Source organism: Patella vulgata, chromosome 3, assembly GCF_932274485.2.
Source record: "Patella vulgata chromosome 3, xgPatVulg1.2, whole genome shotgun sequence".
NCBI classification, from domain to species: Eukaryota; Metazoa; Mollusca; class Gastropoda; family Patellidae; genus Patella; species Patella vulgata.
In genome coordinates this window covers 21,338,421-21,353,721 of record NC_065881.2, presented here as the reverse complement: position 1 = coordinate 21,353,721, position 15,301 = coordinate 21,338,421, and the positions used below count along the sequence as shown (strand labels likewise).

Genomic DNA, 15,301 nt, shown 5'->3' with positions numbered 1-15,301 from the left:
CCCGAAACACGAAAAACACAATAAATACATATCAAACATATTTTCTGGGAAAAGAAAATTTGGCTTTACTCAGTTCATTTTAGGTGGCGGCCCTGTCCATGATATTTGCTCTATCTGCAAATTAAATGTAATCTGGCGTTTTATCTGTAACGATAGCATATTTAAAGACAATGATTTGTTTGGGAGTTGTACCAGGTTGTCAAACGAAGGCCAGATTCGCAGACACAAATTTCAGATTAGAAGTTATATTTTTTTTACAAAGCTGTTTCATGGGTCAGCGGCTATGCCACTGATTGTTTGAACTACCTGTTATGACGTTTTATCTGTAATGTTAAGCGGTGGACACACAAGCCGAAATGTGTGTCCAGTATTATTCGGCCGAATTCGATTGTTTGAAGACATGGTCGCTGCAATATTTAATCATGTGACGTGAAAGGTGAATCGGCTGAGAATTGGCCTAATGTGTTCGACCGAATGATTCGTCTAGTGTGTCTACCGCTTAAGCATATTAAAAGTCAACCTTTAGTTTGGGAGTAAAGCCAGGTTGTCAAATGTAAGCAATGTCGAAACGAATTTCAGATAAGAAACTATATGTTTTTAAAAAGTTACATATTTCGATCACATACGCAAACATATTTTGTCAGGACAGGAAACATACACTCACTAATAACTTTGTCGTCCGAATCTATACTATACATATAGTATATTTTGTGGTGATATAGATTGCTAACAAGATTTCCTAACAAATGACAATTACTTTAGGAGAGTTGGTCGAAAAATCAATAGAATTCATCCTGTAGATATGACCGGCAACCAATGTAAATTCCAGAACAAGATTTCAAAACAAACGGTTATGGGTTATTTTTGATGACCTAAATTGTTGGTGTAAAATGAGATCTATCAATGAAATGGTCATTAATCTAAACTTGTAACTTAAAAACATGTTTTATGTGAGATTTAGATAAAGAGATGATAGGAAAGGGAATATTAAAAATTTCAGTCAAAATACTTCATTCTGTAGTTTCGGTTGTCATTGCTACCATCATGTTTAAATCCGTTGAACATCAAAACCAGCAGGTAGCATAGAGAGTTGATTATGGACTTGTGTAACAATATTTTCGTTGCGACATTGTTTTATTTGTATTCTCCATTGTTAGTATATTAGTTATGGTATGATTGTATTTTGAAAACGCAAATTAAATTGTTTATGAAATATTGTGACAGTAACAGGACATGGAATAGAGAAATATGATGACTGAAACAATGTTGTTATCTTTACAAATGTTTGATTCTAAGTTCATGATCAAAAATATAGAAAGCAGGCTGGTTATTTAGATACCTTAACGCAGGTATAGGTTTGTAAACATGCTGGTCATTTGCATTTTTCAAGGATAAGTTGTTATTCTTTGAAATACACATGAGTGGAAAATTTCTAATTAGCCTACGTCAGTCGGCACCTATAAAGGAGAGGGCGGGGGGGGGGGTAGCATCCGGCAGAACTCACACCGCCTGTCATATCAGTCATATACGTATTTGAGACTAGGAAGAATTGTGACTAACGCTAATTCTAGTTTGTTGGAAGAGAATACAACGTGGAGATTAAAGATCCGATAGTCCTACATGTGAATAAATGTCTATTGTAATGCTCTGTATAACATTTGAGGCCAAACGAAAGATCTGCAGTAGGCGGATTTAGCTCTTACATAATGCATCTTTAATTAGTTAGCAGCTTTGGCCCACGATTATCAAGTCTCTTTTGGCCTTACAGGTACTGAAAAGAACATAAATTTAGAGGACAAATACCATATTAATTTATTAATTCTGGTTTTAGGAATTCATATGTGTAATTTATTAAAAGCTAAATATACCAGTACGCCACCAAGACAACTATGAAAACCCAGCGTTGATGTTTCTAGGGGAATGCCAATAGTTCCGTGCACCTTACGCCAAGAACTCGCTGTAGCAGACCGTTTCATTGGCTAATCCCTTACGTCAACTAAAAACACATATGTATTATTCCAAACAAATAAGACATCCACACAGCACCCAATGCAGATTTGTTTTATTTTCAAATGATAGGTAAGTGTTTAGTATTGCGTCATAGTGACACTCTTAATTTTCATGGCTACATCATCGCCATGCCATGTTTTCTGCCATTGTTGACGGTTATTCCAGAAATCCATCATGGCGGTTGAAGCAAAATTTGTCCATGGTTTCGCACCATTACCACCATTGTTCCAACCATCAGGAAAATAACCTCTATCTCCACCAACAGCTACATTTAATATTAAAGCAAACTGAAAATAGAATTGATACATAAGTAGCCAATATCTGTAAAATAAATGTAAATGTTTCCGTTAGAATGTGTTTGTGTAAAACACACTTCAGAGATTTCAGAGATTTCAGAGAGAGAGAGAGAGAGAGAGAGAGGACCTCCACTAGACACAATCTAGACTATGTCATTTTGGGTCTAACACGTGGTATAATTTCATATCAATTAATACCCACTAAGACTGCTCTGCTTTTTCCGCCCAAATTACTAATTGATCCATATTTGCCAAATGTGATATAGAGGAAATTTCACAACCAAATACTGAAGATGCTATTTCTGTTTGCAAGTTTTTTTTTCATGAAATCATTTGAATAATGCTTCCATCCAAATAACTCTAACTAAAGAATTCATTATCATAATTCATTATACAGTTTATTCCAAAGGGTGCTCTTACATTTGTATCAAAAGGAGCATCTTTTCCACCACTCGACCAGATGTTACTACCACCTAAATTTTCATGTTTAAAATAACCTTCTGATGGTGTGTTCCAGGCTAAAACAGGTTGATTATCAATCATCATTCTGTGAAACAAGGATACAAGATTCTTTTAAACGAACAAAAAGAAAATTCCCTAAAGCTTGCTTCCATAGTAAACAAATAAAGAATCTCCTACGAGTCTTTTTCATATCAAAAAATATCAACACAAGTCCATATAGTAAAAAGAATGAGACTTTGTCGAGTCTTTTTTAAACTATAACACATACTTATGGAAGAACAATTACTGATTTATTTGGGCGACGTTTCGAAGAGTATTCTCTCAACGTTTTCAAGCAAGTACAGAGTCTTTTTTACTTTATCGACGAGTGTTGATATTTTTGATATAAACAAAGACGGGTATGATTTATTTTTCACCCAACCCGTTCTTATGCGCACACATAAGTAGATATAATTCTTTGGTATAGATTTAATTTTACTGAACCTGATTACATTACGGCTTAGTGACACATGTACGTCATATTTTGACAGCAAGTCACCCAATGCTAAGTGCTATATATTGACCAACTGTTTCCTTTATGGTTATAGGAAGTATTGTAATTGTTTATGGTAATTGGGAACTTTTCTCCAACAGTATTACTGGATCCAAAAAATAATTCCTTTTTAATAAAAAAAAGTAGTTTCTTTTTAATTAACCAATCAAATTCATGTAAAGCGATATCTAATGTAAAATGTATTATTGGGTGATAAATTGAGAAAGTATTACAATCAATGTCGCTGGGTGCAGTGAACGAGTAGTTCTAATTTTCCTGATTCTAAGCGGTACCAATAATAATCCGATCAATCACAGATTTAATGGTGTTTCTAAACTTGATAATAACAATACAATACATTCATTTTTAAAAGACCTGTAATAAACGTACTTGATATGATTCTCTGTCCAGTCTAAACTGTAAGTATGATAACCATCAGCCCAGGTTTTACCATTTGAAGCCACTCTGTAAGACATTAATGCGCATGTTTAAAAACTAAAAAATGTTCCCCCACAGTTCAAACAATGTGCCTTGTAAATTATAAGCATCTTCTGTATGGAAGAACAAACAGCTCTTTATTTGGTGTTCTTCATAGTCCTTAATTCTTATTTCTTCATTTGTTGTCGTATTCCGACATCTGTACACTAAAATTAACATTTGTATCTTAAAGTCAATATTTGTTTTACAAATCAGACATTTAATTGTCATATCAGATTTGTAAAATGTATTTTTGTTTAATTTGATCGTATTTTAATATAAAGATACATTTACATTTCATCATAGACATACACTGGAGGGAAAAACAAATCTCGAACAACAAATTTCCAAATACAAATCTCCAAATACAAATTTTGCAAAACATTTCCCTAAAAACATTTCTCAGGGAATAAGTAAAAAAAAAAGAAAAAAGAAAAAAATATATTTAATAGGGTTTGAGACCGTACAACATTTCAAGTTATTTTCTGGCACATTTATATTTACATACCTTGAAAAAAGATCAAGGTTTCGCGGTACTAAATTTTATTAGGTGAGGAGGGGTTGGGGTGTTTAAAGTAAAAAATAAACGATCTTAATAAGAAATTTTCGATATCTGTTCATATACTGTTCATATCTGTTCACATATATATATATAGAAACATACCACGCTCGTGATTTTACTAAAGTCAGGGTCATCGAGCGATTTTTCTCAGTGTATGCTTGCTCGATTCCCCTTTATTGTATGGGGGGGGGGGGGGCTCCGTCCTGCATCACTGACAAGGGGAAACCACGCCGGAAAATCTGGATGAACTTTCTCGGCCAATGCAGTGATCGAACACCCGACCTCCAGGCTAGCGAGCTAGCGTGTTTGGGATCATCTTCGTAAACTAGGCTTCATTTATTGTATATATGAAACATCTTACTTGCCCTCACCATGCTGTCTATGACCACCACCACCATCTGTACCAAGATGAATTGTTGATAGAACTCTAGCTGCACCTTGGGGACTTCCACCAGAGTTCAACTGTACGTTACCTACAAAAAAAATATATACTATTTATTATTATAGCTCAGCTAATAAAGATCCGAGAAACATTTTTCATCTAACAAAGTTTAAGAACATTTATTATTTTGATCAGCTAATAAACATTTGTCGTTGTAGCTTAGCTAAGAAACATTTATTGTTGTAGCTTAGCTACGAAACATTTATCATTTTAGCATTTTAGTTTATAACATTTGATCATTGTATAAAAGTTAAAGATTATATATTTTTTTTTATATAAAAATTATCATTGTATAAATTTAAAAATAATATCATTGTGTACATTTTTCCAAAAAAAAAAATATCTGTGTAGAAACGTTTAAGAACATTTATCATTGTAGCAATTTGCCGATATAGGTACAGAGGCTAGTAATTGATCAAATCTGCACTTTCCCGTAGAAAACGTTGATAAACTAAATACTGCGCAAGAGTGTCCATTTAGGTCATTTAATGATCTAACGACAAACGGTGACTTTTGATTGGATGCAGCCATCGATAACCACAAACGTATTCTGGTGGAATGTATCGTTTTGTTTACTTCGTGTTTCATTGGTCGTTGAGAATATCTAGTACACGACAAGAGAAATTAATTTGAAAAGTAAACATTACAGCTTTATTGTTATAGTAGTTTTCTTACCACGTGATTCCATAATGTCAATTTCACCGGATCTGGGCCAGCCACCATATTTCCAGTTTGTACCTTGAGGAAGCATCCATATTGCTGAAGTAAAAGTTAGTATAAATAATATATTTTCGGCTCGGGGTTTCTCCATGAAAAAAAGAAAGAACCATTCATATCGAGATAATTAGTTAATGCTGAATGGCCGAATGGTTTAACGTGATTTTAACTCGACAGTAGATCTTATTTTGACTATATATATTAACATTATTATTACTTATCACAGGTAAAGTTTAACCTAAACAAAATAGTTATATTCTAAATGATATATCAACCGATAAATATGCCTTTATTCAAATGTATGTATATGTATATGTATATGTATGGGTGGGTGTATATGTGTGGATATATTTATATATACAACTTTTAAATTGTAAATATCCTGTGATGTGAGATTATCCTTATAAATTGAAAATGAATTATGTATTTTGTATATTTTGAGAATGAATATATCTACAAGAAAACAAAAATAATGCGTGGGCTTTAGAGTCGAGTTCTGTGGTTTCGAACCCACACGTGTATGTAACAAGGAGTAGACTTACATGTCCAACTTCGTAATTTTCCTCCCATAGCTAATAATCTTGTTTGTGTCGAGTGTGTGTTAATATCCGTAGTCTTTCTCTCGCTCTTAGCATGGAGATGGAGTTATAACGCATACGACCAGCAGTGCAAAAATTTCCATGATTCGATTAAAGTTACGAGGCTACATACTATTTTTGTGTTGAAAAATGGAGCGGTGATTGAATTTCAGACGCCAAATCTGTATTTACTTACCAGGCCATAGCCAATCGCCTTTTGGTATTTGAGCGACGACATCGACTCTACCATGTCTGATGGTGGCTTTTGAGTAGATTTTGGATGACATAATTGGTGGTATGTTATGCTGACTTCCTTTTCTGAGACAACCATTTTCCCAACTGGCAGTACAGGAACCAAATTGAGCTGAAAACATACATTTGCTTTAACAGGGGAAACAGGGCGGACAAAGTAGACATGGATTTCTTTCAACACGATATCTATCCTGAAAACATTTTTTCAGAAGAAACGTGTAAAATAATAAATTCAAAATACGTACCGTTGAGGTCTAAGGTTCCACTATGCAAAAAACTTTCACCGAATTTATCGGACGTAAGTGTCTGGAAAATATAAAATATTTGAATGATTAAAGATGGAGAATGTAAGCATTAGAATAGGAACTGACTGTTCTTGCTACGATACTTCAAAAATAGATCATGAAAAGGGAATATATTGGAATATATAGAGATGAATTTAAATGTTAAAAGGAATATCACTAAACTAAGGTTGAATCTTTTACCATTAGCCACAACTTTGTTTAATAGAAAGATGAAAGATAATCCGTTGTGTCCATTATGTAAGATAAGCGATGAAGATAATATTCATTTTTTATTTGTATGTATAAAATTGAGTCATATTAGATATAAATACATACCTGTAAAATTTGTTAATAATGTGAACAATACTAGATATATGTTCCATTAGTTATGTACAACTAAAAGTAAATCTCTTTTAATTTCAGTTTCACATTTTATCAATGTCGCTTTAAGTTATAAATCAAACTACATTTAGAATTCTCCTTATGTATATATATTTATATGTCTACTATTTCTTTTTTTAGTATTCGTTAAATCACTGCTGTATATAATTATATTTTGTAACTATGGGTCCTAGACCTACTTACTGGAATAAACTATTTATTTATTATATTGGAAAACTGAATCAAATTACATTACTCTGTGCGAAGTTATGAGTGTTTAAAGTTTATTATCATAGATTGTTTATTATCGTAGCAACGGTACTTGACAATCGAGACTATGTCTCGGTTATCTATTTCATCGTTTAAATTCTTAAATTACCGCGGCGTTCTAATGATTTTCTGTAATTGTTCTAACAAAAGGTTGTGTTGGATGTTTACCAGATGATATGTTGTATATGTATTTGACTTAATTTTTAAATTTTGGGTATATTATATAACCCGTCCTTTTTTGTATATTAACAGACTAAAAAACTGAATGTGGCATATAAGATTACAATAAGAATATAATATTACACTGCCTACCGATTTTAAATAAGTAGCATATCTGAAATTAGCATATTTCAATATTCAAAAATTAGAAGCGGCATCAGAAATTCTAGAAACAAACACATTCATCAAAACATTTAGTACGAAATATAAACTTGAGTACATACAAATAATACTTACAGGTTTCAGATATAAGACACCATTTCTGACAAAAGTATTAGCTGCCTCTGCTGTATACACTTGAAACTCGCCATTCTGAAAATGATATTTTGTAAATAATTCCGTTCCCCCACATAAGGGTGTATATGCAGGATGAAACAGATTAATACATTGAGTGTTAGGTAATGCCAAGCAATTAATGAAACTGAGCGCCATGGAAAACGCATCACTTAGTTTTTCGTATAACAAAATGATCCTGTAAACATATCTTATTTATTTTGCTTCTTATTGTGAACAATATTCAAATGGGAACACATCAATAACAACACATTTGTACACTTATGGATGTTTAATCTGTAATCAAGGGTACAAAGTCAGAGGGGTCAAAACCAAAAGTACGACACAGATGTCAGTAGCGCGTGTGTCCTCCACGGGCTCTTACGCACGCTGTGCAGCGACGTCGCATGGAATTTACCAATGTTTGAAAGAAGGCCTGGGGAAAATGTTCCATTCTTGGACAAGAGCAGCTTCTAAAGCAGCAATGGTGTGCATCTGTGGTCTCCGATACAGACGGCGTCCAATCCCATCCCAGACATGTTCTATCGGTGCCATGTCCGGAGACATGGCTGGCCAGTCCAAGACATTGATGTTGTTAGCAGCCAGGTAGTCCATACTAAAACGGGCGGTATGCGGACGTGCATTATCCTGTTGGAAGTGCTGAAGTTGTGGGTGCGCTCGAAACATCGGAACAACAATTGGTTGCAAGACATCATCGCGGTAGGCTACAGCATTAACGCGACCCCTACAAATGTGTAGGGCGGTCCGGTGATGAAATGTGAAGCCTCCCCACACCATTACACTTCCCCCATCCCATCGATTCGTTTCGAAGACGCAGCAGTCTGCAAGACGTTCCCCAAGACCTCTCCATACACGTTGACGGCCATCAGCGTCATAAAGATGAAAGCGACTCTCATCACTGAAGAGCACACTTTGCCAGTCTACTCTTCTCCATGTCTGGTGTCCTTGAGCCCATATCAAACACCGCTGACGGTGATGATCCCTGAGGATAGCTCCAACATAAGGTCGCCGTACACGGAGTCCTACTTCTCTTAGACGACGTCTTACGGTGTTGGCACTTACTGGTCCTTGTCTTCCGACCACTGCTGCACCTGTTCGAGTCGCTGGCGGAATCTGTCACGCAGATGAGTGACCCGGATGTAGCGGTCTTGAACCTGGGTTGTAACGCGTTGTGGACCAGGACGTTGACGGTCACGTGTTGATCCAGTAACTCGAACACGTTCCACCAACCTTACAATAGTGGACTGATGACAATTGAAGTGTCTGACAATAGCACGTGGAGACATGCCAGACCTGGACATTCCCATGGCTTCATTCCGTTGATATTCAGTAAGTCTTGGCATCTCTAGCTCGATTCCTCCACACGTCCAACCAAAAATTACGACAGATTGACGTTTCACAGCTCATGTACTGCACATTAAGTTGAAAACATGCTTTTAAAGGGCTCACACACAATGCTGCACGTGAATATTGGGTTTTTCATGTGCATCTCGTGCAATTTTTTTTTTGCACACGGGCCGATATTTTTTGCGTTTGGGAGCATAGTGTGAAACAATAGTTCATATTATTGCATAATATTATACATATAAAAACAACCTAGTAATAAAATATTTGGGAAAAAAAAGTGATGCGTTTTCCATGGCGCTCAGTATATAACCTATCTATATTGAATTTCAAATTATGAGTTATCGCCCTTTGTTTGGATTCATAAGTCAGTTTAATCTTAATAAATCACGTCGTATCCATAACTTAGTTTGTTTTATTATCTACCATGGTAATGACACGTTACCAATATTATTTTGTATTGGTTAAGCAATTATAACGGTGAATGCTTCTGTTCAGATCATTCTCGTGAACAAGGAAAATTCTATCCATGGTGCCGCTTTGTGATAAATCAGTTTTAGGATGAAGATCATGGCGTGTGGACAATTAGTATTTTACTCACCCCTCCACCATTCGCAGTGACTTCATGATACCATTTATTTTTATCTAACGTATGACCATTAAAATCATCATGAAACACGACAGTTCCTCTTCTACTTAGAGGATGGGGAGCTGGTTGAACGGCTGTTCCTGAGAGAAATCAGTTTCGTTTAATATCTTACTATAACGTCGGTTAGAAATCTATAGAAATGTTAGATATAGACAACAGAGAACAGCATATAAAAGTATGGAAACTGTCTATACTACTACTGAGCCTAGTGGTCCTTTCCGGTTGTATGCCACAATGTCACATATTTAATGTCTTAAGAGACGAAATAAACACAATGAGTGCTTTAACTGCGTGAGTTAAACTTGGCTGGGCTGTATCGAGATATGTCGGTGAGTTTTAATTACCTGAGTTAAACTGGATTGTGCCATGATATGTTTTCTGTGAGTTGGATGCTGTATTAAATATATAACTAATCATATACCGTAGTTGATCAACATCTGTTTGTTGGTAATACGAGGTACTGTAATCCCATTCATTACTCGCTGGAAAATAAATGGAAATAAAAATGAAATTAGCTGTCTTCCCTTTCTTAATGTTATTACTGGAATAGCATATTTATCTGCAGCATCAGCACAATAATTAGTTTGTCTTCTGGCCAATAAACCTTGAGGTCTTTGTTATTTATATATACTATTCAAAAAAAGTAGAGGATATTTGATTTTTAAGTTTTATTAAAGTCACCTAATGAAACTGACGAAGAAACAAATGACAAAATGAAATGAAGTTCACATTCATCGATTTATTCCAAATGATCGTTAGACTAAGTAAGGCACAGACTGACCATTATAAGGGTAAAATGATACCCGGGGTCAAACAGCAAAGTTACCACAGCATCACAACCAAGTCAGTAACGGGTAAATCCTCCTCTGTTTGCCAAACAAGCATTGATCCGACGTGGCATACTCCTAATGAGACGTCTAAGGTCATTTTGGTCCAGATTGTCCCATTCCTGTTGCAACGCAGCAGCAAGTTCTTGGACATTGGCAGGACGTTGTTGACGTTGACGTAACCTCTGTCCAAGCATGTCCCAGACATGCTCGATGGGGGAGAGGTCGGGACTCAGTGCTGGCCAAGGTAATGTGGTGATGTTCTGTTGTTGGAGGTACCCTGTAACGATCCTGGCCCTGTGACATCTTGCATTGTCATCCTGGAAGATGAAACGGCGGCCATGACGTCGTGCGAACGGCACAACATGGACTGCCAAGATGTTGTCCCGGTAGTACTGGCCTGTAACACGCCCTGCAACAACATGTAAAGCCGTTCTTCCAGCAACAGTGATGCCTCCCCACACCATAACAGAACCACCCCCAAATCGATCATGTCTGATGACGTTAACGTCTTGGAAGCGCTCGTTTCGACGACGCCACACCCTCCTACGTCTGTCCAAAAAATCAACAGTGAACCTTGACTCATCTGAAAACATCACATTGCTCCAGCGTCGATTATCACAGTGTTGACGATCCCTACACCAACGACGTCTTGCCTGAATGTGATGATCTCTCAAACAAGGGATCACGCGAGGACGTCGGGCGCGAAGGTGACCCCTATGCAGTCGATTCCGAATCGTCTGGCCACTCACTCTCACACCAGTGTCTGTTTGAAGACGAGCGCTGATCTGATTTGCTGTGATGACACGATTTCTCAAGGCCAAGGTACGGATAAATCGATCCTGGGCTTGAGTTGTCGCCCTTGGTCGACCTGAGCGTGGTCTGTCCTGTACAGATTGTGTATCACGGTATCTGGACCATAGCCTGCTTATGACAGACTGAGAAACATCCATCGTCCGCGCCACAATCGCCTGTGTTGTGCCGATCTGTAGCATGCCAAGGGCACGTAACCTTTCATTTTGGGTAAGCCGTCGCATATCAAAATTTGTTTTCTGGTCACTTAAACAATTAAACTGATGTTTCCACCCTGGAATTCAATGCCAGAATGACTGTAACATTCAAAGTCAGAGTCGTGCAAATCTTGGGTTGGACACCATGATGATCCCAAGCATCACCTGCATTCCATGCGGTAGCTATTGGTGCGTTTGGGCGTCACATGTAACTGGAAATGTTTCTTCTGTTAGGTTCTATAGTGACTTTTTTCGTAGTCATTTGCATATTTTAGTATTATGCCCCCAAAATCAAATATCCCCTACTTTTTTTGAATAGTATATCATAAAATCATTTGTTTATACTAAATGGGCTTAAGAACGCCCTTATCAAGTATTCCTTGGTCTCAGATAACTATTAAAGCTGTCTGGGATAGAAACATTTAACACAGTCTATGAACGGTAGTCCCTTGTCGGTGTTGCTACAGAGTACATTAAATGCATTATTATGAAGAATAGTACAGTTGTCTAGGATATCTAAACTAAACAGACCAACCTTTATTAAGAGTTGCTTTACCAATGTTGACATCTTTGTTGACTTCAGTTGTTACAATAACTTCTATCAAATTACCAGGTTCATCTGAAATATATCATAAATATTATAATTCAATTATATGGCTACTCGGTTATTAGTTTTAATATAAAGCTGTCTGAGAATCGACATTCTGGCATGCAAAGAGTAAAAATGAAATAAACCTAAATGAAATGCAATGGAAACCGGGTGTGACGAAATAGGATAAATATTTAATCATTTCTTGGCTGTTATAAAATAGGTTCCATATGAAAATCTGAAAGTAAATAGCATGTGACGTAACTGTACACAAGCATGCTAGCCAACCGGCGAACACGGTTAGTATTTAGCGAAAACAGCCCGACACATTACCCAAGAAGTGTGAACGGCACACTTAGAAAATGCGAAAAACCACGTGATCCCAATTGCGTATTCACTGATAGTTCATAGCTTGTGTTTTTCTTTATTTAGTTTAAGTCATTCTATGTGTCTATGGCTAGTCTCGGTCTACGGTTTTCATATATATATATATTTAGCCAGGTGTGCCGCTATTTTTTCATGTGTTCCAAGGTGTGCCGTTGGTAAAAAAAAAGGCTGAGAACCACCGCCCAAGAAGAACATGGCGGTAAGAAATATCTAAAATCGTGGTGGATGTTGACCTTAGGAACAAGGGCAGCGAAAAGAACCTTAAATAGCTGCCTGGCCTAAAGCATTCGACACATTAATAACACATGAACGTACGGTTAGGATAATGGATGGAGCTCCATTACTTCGTGATCTTTACCGTTTGTGCCCTCACAGTTTGATTGTTGAAAATGGTTCCCGCAACATTTCGTACATTTGAGAAAAGGGTCGTCTCCCTGGTGAGATTTCTTAACCCTTGTGCGGATACAAAGGGTATTTCAGGACCCCTCGACCATATCCTTAACATTTATGAGGAATTGGTTCATAATTGTCTAGCGAGAAATTTATACATTTTCAGCTACTTAACGTCGGTTATAATGCTGCAAATAGAACGGAAGTGGGGCAGTGGCAACATTCACCATTTGATAAGAAACTAAAAGTATTACATTATCGGAAACAAGGGGACTTGTAGGCCCCTCTCTTCTTTCCTTTAACATTTTGCTGGTTACAAGTGCCTAATCTGTTCTGTGCTCAGTGCAAGCTCTGTATTTGGAATCGTTCTTACTGATGATATTGTTTTGATCATTCTAATAATGTAGATCTGAAAACAAATCTAGGTATTCTACCAATCCCGTCAAAAGACGATTCTACATGGAAATGACAATTAAGCTATTTGCAGATATTGATGGTTTCAAAAATACCTTATAATTCATATCTTCATTGTTAATACCTCAAATATTTGTTTTTCTTACTTTGATTGGTTATTCTTCAGTCTTTATATGAAGCTCTAGTTTGATCATATTTGTATAAAATTATGCATACAAAAACCTATTTATGTCTGGGTCTTAGATCACCCCTTTTTGTCGACAACCTTTTTCGTGCGACGTGTCCGGCACAAGGGTTAAGGAAACCCGGTCACATAACAGTCAGAAAAACCCAAATATACAAATTGACTCCTGTAATTACACTTCAAATAATAATGGAATATAAAAAAAAATATTTACCATGTATGTGAAATGATATGCGTCCTTGCTCATCTTTATTAATTCGTGGTTTAATTGTAGGTATTAAAGATTCAGTAAAAACTAAAGGTATTAAAAATAGAAACACGTTTAAAGACAACATCGTGTCTGTCACAATGGTACTAATAAGATACAATTTAGATATGAAGCATTTATATAAGCTTTATACGTGTCTGGCCCCGAATCTTATCAAGGAATCGGGTCATATCTTAGGCAGATGATTATCTTACAGAACTAAATACACGTTCAATTTTAATATTGACAGCTGTTTTAAAAACGAGGAATAGACACTTGGTAGCGGATGCGTCTGTTTAGGGCCAGAGGGGGCAACGGCGGTGACCACTGTCGGCTGAAGTAAACTGGCTTAGAGGGTTACACTAGGTTGTCAAACGAAGGCCAGATTTGTAGGCATGAATTTCAGATTATAAATTATATACATGTACAAATTATTTTTATTAAACTGTTTTATAAGTTAGGGCTATGCCATTGACTGCCTGTGTTATATGTGATGACATTTTTTCTGTAACTTTTACTTTAGCATATGTAAAACCAGGTTGTCAAATGTAAGCAATGTTGATACCAATTTCAGATAAGAATCTATTTTCGACATTGGTTGTCAGGCTACGAAACATACACTCACTAATAAATTTGTCCATCGAATTTATACTAGATTATAGTTTGTCTTAATATAGAGTGCTTACAAGATTTCGTAACAAATGCCCATAACTATTCGAAGAGGTCCTCAAAATCAGTAGATGTCATCCTGTCGATATGACAGGCAACCATTGTAAATTTCAAAACGACCAGTTGAAGATTGCAGATTATACGAGACAGTGCGAACAAGATTTCAATGATTTCAAAACAAACTGAAATAGGTTAGTAATGTTGAGCTCCTGGTGTAAAATAAGATCTATCAATCATTAATGGTCATTAATCCCACGGGGATCAAGTCTCTTTTGACCATACAGTTACTGGAAGGAACATAAATTTAGATGACAAATACCATATGCATACCATATTAATTTATTAACTCTGCTTTTAGGAATTCGTGTGTGCAATTTATTAGGATCAGGAGGGAAATATATCTGTAAATTGTTTTGTCCCATCTGAAAGACTAGACGCTTCCCTTGTCAGGTCCTTCGTCCTGTACCACTGACATGGGTTAAACCATGCTGGAAAATCCCGAGAAACTTTCTCGGCTAACACTGGGGGCAAACCCGAGACTTTCGGGTTAGCGACCTTAAAAATCTACACATGGTGGATAAACATGAGAATGAGCAAAAGAGGACAAATACAAAGAATACATGTGTACCAAAATATAGAAATGGATCCACCATTGATCTCTTCCGTCTTTGACTACATTCACGGTAGTAGTGGGTGGTAAGGACTTTCTTTGAGCAAGATTTGATTACAAATAAGTTGGTATATAATTTCCAATTATTCTGGGAGAGAGAGAGGGAAATGGGGCTTAACGTCCACTCGACACAAACTAGGTCATT

General features: G+C 36.4%; 2 protein-coding genes across 3 annotated transcripts in view; one reads left to right on the top strand and one right to left on the bottom strand.

Annotated features, from left to right (window-relative positions):
• Positions 1–15,301, top strand: part of LOC126815727 (nibrin) — a 417,793-nt gene that overhangs the window by 96,441 nt on the left and 306,051 nt on the right. The gene's annotated exons all lie outside the window — the stretch shown is intronic.
• Positions 2,052–13,910, bottom strand: LOC130010490 (beta-1,3-glucan-binding protein-like). Its single transcript, XM_056099970.1, has 12 exons — positions 13,785–13,910; positions 12,142–12,225; positions 10,114–10,251; positions 9,722–9,849; positions 7,720–7,794; positions 6,574–6,634; positions 6,273–6,440; positions 5,457–5,540; positions 4,701–4,812; positions 3,691–3,765; positions 2,727–2,853; positions 2,052–2,297 (listed from the first exon to the last, which is right to left on the bottom strand). Exons 1-12 carry the CDS (start codon positions 13,903–13,905, stop codon positions 2,088–2,090), a joined length of 1,383 nt encoding a protein of 460 aa, XP_055955945.1. The 5' UTR covers positions 13,906–13,910; the 3' UTR covers positions 2,052–2,087.